General features: G+C 39.2%; 1 protein-coding gene across 1 annotated transcript; it reads left to right on the top strand.

Moving 5' to 3' along the window:
• The first annotated feature begins 1,204 nt into the window (after positions 1–1,204).
• Positions 1,205–8,195, top strand: LOC107373072 (olfactory receptor 1E16-like). Its single transcript, XM_070555238.1, has 7 exons — positions 1,205–1,308; positions 3,763–3,789; positions 3,863–4,086; positions 4,171–4,345; positions 4,439–4,745; positions 5,054–5,323; positions 8,157–8,195. The coding sequence occupies exons 1-7, from the start codon at positions 1,205–1,207 to the stop codon at positions 8,193–8,195; spliced, it is 1,146 nt and encodes a 381-aa protein (XP_070411339.1).
• The last annotated feature ends 200 nt before the right edge of the window (positions 8,196–8,395 follow it).

Here is an 8,395-nt window from a genome sequence, read left to right as displayed (position 1 = left end):
CTAGCGATGTTTTAGACATTAAAATGTCACAGTTTTATTACCATGAGTCCAAATACCTGTACTGTCATTACGCTTTTTGGTGTTTCCCACAGCCAATTCTAAGCACTGCTGGTGGACACTACAGGCTGACTCAGAGAACCTTACAATAAAGCACAAAAACTTCTGAGCATATGAAAAATGTAATTCTCTCAAAACAAGCATCTGTTCAAGCTTCTGTTTAAGTTGCATCCAACATTTCTTGGGGGCTACTGTAGAAGTAAGTTTATTAATGTTTCTCACACCTGAGTTAGCTAATTTGTCTATCTCTTCAGAGACAAAGCCACATCAACAAACTTCCTGAGCAACAATATAAATGTGAGTCTCCATGTCAAACTGATCACACGGTCAAGGCCACTGGATGAGGTAAGGTCTACTCATACTTCCTGTTTGTCACACTGAGCCTCTGCTAATGGATGAATCTCCTCATTCTGTCTGGTTGGAAAGGATGAAAACTACACCCATGAATCTGAGTTCTTCATTGTGGGCTTTCCAAGTCTCCAGCTGGAGTATTTCCAGGAGACATGGTTCTTCTTCACAGTGTGTCACAAACAAATTATTAACTACATGTTGATCACGGTGATCTTTGAGAGCTGAATCATACAAATGTCTGTATTTATGAACCTCTGCCATACTAGTTCTTGCCAGTCCACTATGTTTTTCCGCGTCGGAAGACCCGTGATGATGCCAAACACAGTGAGTAATATAAAAGTCTTTATTAGGAGTGAAGTTACCAGAGGTGGGCGAGGCTGAGGCAAGGTCAGGAGGAAGCATGGGTCAAAACCAGAGAGATCCGTGAATGCTAAAAGGGGCAGGCAGGAGGCAGAATCCAGAGAATGGTCAGAAGGTCGAGAATCCAGGGGGTCAGAAGCAGAGAAACAATCCAGGCAGGGAGCAGGCACATGGGCAGGTAGAGATACAGGAACAAGGTCAGGATCAATGATTCAGGCAGAGGTTAGGAGTGCTGGAGAATTTACTGGTGTGCGCTTTCAATAATCTGGCAGTGAATGGCTGGATGGCTGGTTCTTTTGTAGTAGGGGAAGCAGGTGTGTGTGATGAGCTGAGGAGTCAGGAGCAGGTGAAGTGGATGAAGCTGATTGTGGTTGCCAGGGAAACAGGGCTTGTAAGGAGCTAGATGAGGGGACCAGGTGTGCAGCATGAAGGCTAAATGAAGAGGCAGGTGAGGGTGAAGGATGGGAGTCATGACACAGTGGTGGGAAACATGATTTTGGTGTTGATGTTTGCTTTGAAGCACAACCTGCAGAAGCCCATGTATGTGTCTTTTATACAAAACGCAACATAGCTTTTATTTTTTGTTTGTTTAGCAAAAAAATAAAAAATAAACAGCAAATGTCACAAAGTGGGCACAAGTTTGCATCTAACTGCCACAATTCTCATTTGATCTGCACAAAAATCAATATAGGTGATATTAATCCAACCCCTTACAGACAATTATGCAAATAATCAGTGGGCGTGGCCAACTTGTTGAAATAGCACCAACTAGAATCAATAAAACAGTCCACCCCAAGCCATGCTTTGACTGAGGATCATAAAATTTGGTACATTTATGTAGTGTCAACATATCTACAAAAGCCTCTGGCAACAATAGTCTAAACCCATCAGAAAGATGTACACTTTGGTCCAGTGATGCCATTTAGTCAATTTGACACAGTGTGTTTGAACAAACTTGTCCTAGGGCTTTTGACCTACATACTTTAAAATGACACAGTATACTCTTAAAGCTTCTTTCTGGAGTATTTCTCTTATCCGATGGCACCCTCTAGTGGCTGACAAGCATATCATACAAATAGTCTCTTGATCTGTTTTATTTTTTTTATTTAAAGCATCTAAGCAGTAGTCTAAAGCTTGGTTTATGCTTGACGCATTTACTTTCCGCTTGGTGATGCGGCTCTCGGATGGAAAGCGCTTCACAAATTTCAGCGTTTATGGTTCATGCGGCTTGTCTCTGCGGTGAACCAATATTATCCCAAACTGAACGTGGCAGCATGGAGCTCTAGGCATGCATCCAACACTACACCATAGTAGAAGTAAAAATTACTGTTGTTTACAACATGGCATTCCAGCATTTTTTAGCAGCGTCCTCGTCTTTTCCGACAGTGCGAGCTATTTCTCTCCAAGAATTATTAACAACATGTTGATCACGGTGATCTTTGAGAGCTGAATCATACAAATGTCTGTATTTACGAACCTCTGCCATACTAGTTCTTGCCAGTCTGCTATGTTTTTCCACGTCCGAGCATCAACGTGGTTAAAAAACTTCCTAGGTGTGTGGTGCAGAAAGTTTGGGCCGTGCGGAGGCGCGGTGGAGGGGCGTGGTTGCTAAAATGACACAACTTTGCCGCGCGGAGCCGTGCGAACCTCGCGGACCCGTTAAGCATAAACCAAGCTTTACACTATTGGTTAGTTCTGGTCGGTGCTCAGTTTCTATTGCACAGAGCTCTGCGGGGCAGGGAGCATGCTTAGCAGAAAAAAAGAAAAGACGTATTGCTTACATTATATCAAAGTATATGATAAGACATTCACTTTTAAAGATTTCTGAAAAGCGTGCATAATTTGTGAAAACTCCAAAAAGATACTTTAAGGCAATGGAGGTCAGAACTTGTTTGAAGATTTTATCTCTTTCATTGATTAACATACAATACTGTGCTAAATTTTAGGCAGGTGTGAAACCATGTTGTAAACAACCATTGCTTTCAGAAATATAAATAATGATTGACTTTTTTTTTTTATCAATTTACAAAATTCTAACATTCAGCCTAAGTCATTAAGAACTATCTTCAGCAAGAACAATAAGTCCTGGAAGTGATGGTATGGCCTTCAAACAGCCCTGATCTCAACAGTATTGAGTATGCAGGATTAAATGAAGTGACAGAAGTCTACATCCACAGAAGATTTGTGATTAGGTCTCCTAGATGTTAATGTTGCATCAAAAACTGTGTACAAGTGTACGTAGAAGAATTGATGCTGTTTTGAAAGCAAACAGTGGTCTCACCAAATGTTGATGTGATTAAGACTTCTCTGTTGTTTTTGTTGACTGATGAAAATGAATGATTAATATTTCAAATTTTTAAAGCATCCTTTCCTTACAGCATTTTTCATACCTGCCTAAACCTTTTGCACAGTACTGTACATGTAATGACCCTTTTTTTTATTACTTTGACAAAAATAACTTTTTAACAGAAATTCCAACAACACATGGCTTTGCAACTGTGAATGTCAATATGAATGTGAATAATTCAAGACATTTTGGAAACTTCTCACAGTCAACCACAGGCTGGATGGAAAACTCTGGTAATGTTTTAGACATTTAAATGTCACAGTTTTGTTACTGTGAGTCAAAGAACATTGACGGATTGACATACGGCTGGATTTTGAAAGCTTGTTCAAAAGTGTTTCCCACAATCTCAATACAACACAGAATGGATTGAATTGTCAAACTTGTGTTGACATTAATCTAAATACATCTTATGTTCCTTGGTGTTTCAGTAGAACCCCATTATGGCACAATGAGGAAACCTTAGAATAAATAGATATTCTACTCAAACAAAAAAGTTTGCAAGTCATATCTAATGTATCTTTGGTGCTGCTAGAAAGTTTATTCAAGATTCTCATATCTGAGTGAGCTAATTAATCTATCTCTTCAGAGACAAGGCTGAATCAACAAACCTCTGCAAGAATTTAAATGTGAGTCTCCTTGTGAATAAGTTCACACGGTCAAGGCCATCGGATGAGGTAAGCTCTACTCGCTTCCTGTTTGTCACATTGAGTCTCTGCTAATGGATGAACCTCCTCACTCTGTCTGCAGAATGGCTGGAGTGGATGAAAACTACACCCATGTATCAGAGTTCTTCATTGTGGGCTTTCCAAGCCTCCAGCTGGAGTATTTCCAGGTGGTGGCATCGTTCTTCTTCATCTTATACGTGACCACAGTGGTGGGAAACATGATTTTGGTGGTGATGTTCACTTTGGAGCACAACCTGCAGAAGCCCATGTATATCATCATGGTCAGCCTGGCTCTCTCCGACATAGGTCAAATATGCGTCTTTTTATATAAAACACGATTAAACTTTTGTTTGTTTTTTTTAAATTAATGTGTGACCTTGTTCCATTCAGGCTTCTCTACTGTAGCTTTACCAAAGCTCATCGCTCGCTACTGGTGGAATGATGGGAGTATTGGTTTTTACACGTGTCACTTCCAAAGACACATGATCCATTATTTTGGCAGCTTGAACTCCCTGATTTTGCTGACTATGGCTATGGACCGATACCTGGCAATCTGTTTTCCTCTCAGATTGGAAAACATCAGCTGTAAGAATTTTCTATCTAGAAGGACAGAAATCACACCGCTCTGTCCCTTTTTCCCCTCCCACTCTTCTCTATGCAGATACCCCATGATGATGACAATCCAGACCATGACGGTACTGACTGTCTTATGCTGGGCTGTGGCTCACATCTTCCCTGGGATCACCTCCATCAGCCTCGCTCAAATGCCATTCTGTGGGTCCAATCAAATCATCAATGCTTTCTGTGACAGCAGGTCTTTAGTCAGTCTAGCATGTGGGGAAACAAGAGATCTGTACAACACTATCTTTAGTGCAGCTATGGTTGTTCTTTATGTTCCTTTAGGCTTCATTGTCTTCTCTTACATCTTCATTGTCATTTCAGTTTCACGCATGGTCAATGGGCAGGTGGGTTTTATCTCATTTTATGCTTGATAATAAAGTTCCTAAATCATTTTCTACATAAATGTGGCTGGAGGGTTAATGACATAGTAGAGGACATTTTAGTCCCAAGATATTGTTTAAGCATGCATTTAGCCGAAAGTGACTTTTACATAATTTACTTCATTCAATTAATTTTTTGGTGTGGACATTAATTGTCAATACAGGAAGCTTTGTGATTTATATAATAGCATTTATGTCCCATGTTCATCAAAGTTTGATCATTTTAATTGAATTTTAATAAACCTTTAACCCTAATGTGCTGTTCTCCACAGGGCAGAAAGAAGACCTTTTCTACCTGCGCCACTCAAGGTTTCATCATCGCTATCTACTATGTTCCTCGTTTCTTTGTCTACGCTGCACCGTACTTCCCTAACTTGAAAATGACCCCTGACAACCGAATAGCTATGACTCTTTTCTATAGTCTCTTCCCTCCACTGATAAACCCGTTTGTCTACTGTCTGAGAACAAAGGAGATCAAGGAAATAGTCAGGCGCTGGATCCAGAGACAGAAGGCCATTAGGCCCAATCCAGGACAAACTGTTGTCCGTAAATTACACTCATAAGATTTAATGTAATAAATTGTAGTGATGCACCAATATGACATTTTTGGGTCAATACCAATCTCCGATATTAAGATCATTGTTATCGCCAATAACCGATATTTGCTGATATCGATATACTGACATTAATGATTTTAAAATCAGCAATTTTGTATAAAATGAAAATTATTAAAGCCTAATTTACATTATTATGTACACACACCACACACATTTACGTTTCTCAGATGATTACATTCACTGTTCCCATGACTAAACAATTACACATCACCCCCCTCACCCTCTGAAACAGGCAAACAAATGGAAACAAGATAGAAAAAATATCGCTTGTTAATATCGGCCCGGTTTTATTTATCGAACCGATACTGATATGTTAAAAAATTATTAACATCGGCCGATACCGATATTAATGCCGATATATTGTCCATCCCTAATAAATTGTTATATAAATTAGTTTTGGTGCCAATGAGCTTCAAAATCTGCAACAACTCATCTTTATTTAAATTGTAGAATCTCTATGCCCCCTGATCTTTTACCAATCCTGTCAAGATAAGTAAACTTAGTTTACCAAGATCATGAAGGAGCATTTCATTTAATAATTTTGATTTTATAAAGCAACCACCTAATGTATTTTTGTAGTAAATAAATGGTTTATTGTAACTATTTGAATAAACTGTCTCATTGAAACAAGGCCAAAAGAACATCTCCATAGGACAAAAGGTTTGCATGTGCTTTAAATGTTTTAAAATGCCACCTAAAATGTTTATAATTAGGATGAAATAAATGTTTCCAAGCATCATTTATTGTGCTTAATGTACCTAGATAAGGTGTGTCCAAAGTGCAGGCCAGGGGCCATTTGTGGCCTTCGGAGTGATTTTGCGTGGCCCTCACTAGCATTTTTAGAATTGTGGAATCAAGTCTCTCCAGGAGGGTGTTGATATAAATTCATATATTTTAATATTTTATGTTCAAATTTTTAGTAACATATCTATTTTATGCCTTATTTGAGCAGAACAAATGAAATATATAAATCAATGTTTGCATTCTTAAAAATTTTTTATTTTTGTGGCCCGTGAGGAGTTTTGGTCCTCGTCTTTAAAATTTGGACATCCCTGACAAGGATCAATGTTATTTGTAAATTAAAAAACTATATTATTTGTTATCATTATTTGTGTCTTCTTGCAGGTTGCTAATAAAAAGAATTCACATTTTACAGATTCATCAACTGCTTGTATTTTAATCAATTTCATTAAGGGTCAACACAAAAGCCTCGACCCGTTTGTCTTCTGTTAATGTAAAACATATATAAATGCTCACTATTTCATAAAAGTGAACCAGGGTACCTATTTTGCCTTATTTCTAAAAGGTTTAAGTGTATTTTAATAACTAATATTTCAACTAAACCTTCATTTTGCATTTATTTACTACAATCCAGTCCAGCTGTTGTTCAAAAACACTTTAAACAATCAGAGTAGGGGCAAAGTGTATTACAGTAACAATGAATAAAATATCAACATTTGGACATCATGAAATAAATATAGGAAACATTGAATTTTAATTGGTTGAGGGACATCCGTGTCCTAATGTCATCAAGACAATTAAGAAGTGGCAGGACATAGTGTGAGTCTTTCCTTTGAAGAGGGATGAAGCATAAAAGTGGAATGGAATATTATGTTTTCTAAAGACTGACCAAGTCGGAGCAAAAAGAACAAAATCAGGATAGGGCCTAAAACTGATCCCTGTGAAACCCCTCATGAGAGTGGACTGGAGGAGGGCACATCTATATGTGCACCTGGTACCAGGATAATGCAGATCGCAGCTCGATGAATGAATTTTTTGTTGTCTCATCTAATCTGTGGCCTCCAGCACAGCGTCTGGGGGAGGTGTGGTGTTGACTCACAGTGGGCCATGTTCCATGCTTCAATTGTTGAGAGGTTTGACTGGAGCTGTGGGTGCAGGATGACTGGTGCCTGTTGTAGCAGCAACCCTCAAACCTGCTGTTAGACAATGGCATTGAGGAATGTCATCAAGCTGAAGAAGTAGTCACATCTTTCTAGACTGAGGCTCCAGAGTAAGTAAGTAAGTAAGTAAAAGTTTATTTATAAAGTGCCTTTTGCAGATATGAATCACAAAGCGCTGTATAACATGAGTAAAATCAGGGCAAATACCTCAAACCAATAATAACAGATAATAAAAAAACAATAGCAGTGACAAAATAGTAAACAAAATCAGGAGTAAAAACAAAGTCAGGGTATGAACAAAGACAAAGCCATCTTTCAGATTATTTAGCGGGGGAACGCCTGGATGAAAGGTGAGTTTTAAAATGTTTTTTGAAGACCTCTACAGTTTTGGAGAGATGGAGTTTTGAAGGCAGACTGTTCCAAAGTCTGGGGGCAGTAGTCTGAAAGGCCCTGTCCCCTTTGGTTTTTAGTCTGGTTCAAGGAACAGCCAGGAGGTTTTGAGATGTGGATCGAAGGTTCCGTGAAGTGGTGTGTGGGGATAAAATGTCAGATAGATAGCTTGGAGCCTGGTTGTTAAGAGCTCTATAGGTCAGCACCAATACTTTAAATTGAATTCTAAATTCTACCGGGAGCCAGTGGAGGGGCTGTAAAACTGAAGGGATGTGAGTTTGTCTGCTGGATTTTGTTAGGAGATTGGCTGCTGCATTTTGGATGGCTTGAAGGCATGAGAGGCAGGTTTTGCTGAGACCAGTAAAAAGAGCGTTACAATAGTCTAAGCATGATGACACAAAGGCATGGATGATTATTTCCAGATCTGCAGTTGAAACCATTTTACGAACTTTTGAAATGTTTCTCAGGTGAAAGAAACAAGAGCGGGAGATGGTTTTGACGTGTGAGTCTAAACTTAAAACTGGATAAAATATAACTCCCAGGTTTCTAATGTTGGACTTGGCTGTTGGGCACAAGGAGGCAATCTCCTGCTAGATTTTGGGCTGAAGTTCCAGGGGTGCTGAGATCAGGGTCCCTGTCTTGTTGGTGTTGAGAACAAGAAAGTTGCTGGACAGCCAGTTATTGATCCGGGTCAGGCAGAGTACAA

Source organism: Nothobranchius furzeri, chromosome 10 (assembly GCF_043380555.1).
Source record: "Nothobranchius furzeri strain GRZ-AD chromosome 10, NfurGRZ-RIMD1, whole genome shotgun sequence".
Taxonomy (NCBI): domain Eukaryota; kingdom Metazoa; phylum Chordata; class Actinopteri; order Cyprinodontiformes; family Nothobranchiidae; genus Nothobranchius; species Nothobranchius furzeri.
This window is presented reverse-complemented; position numbering and strand designations above follow the sequence as displayed.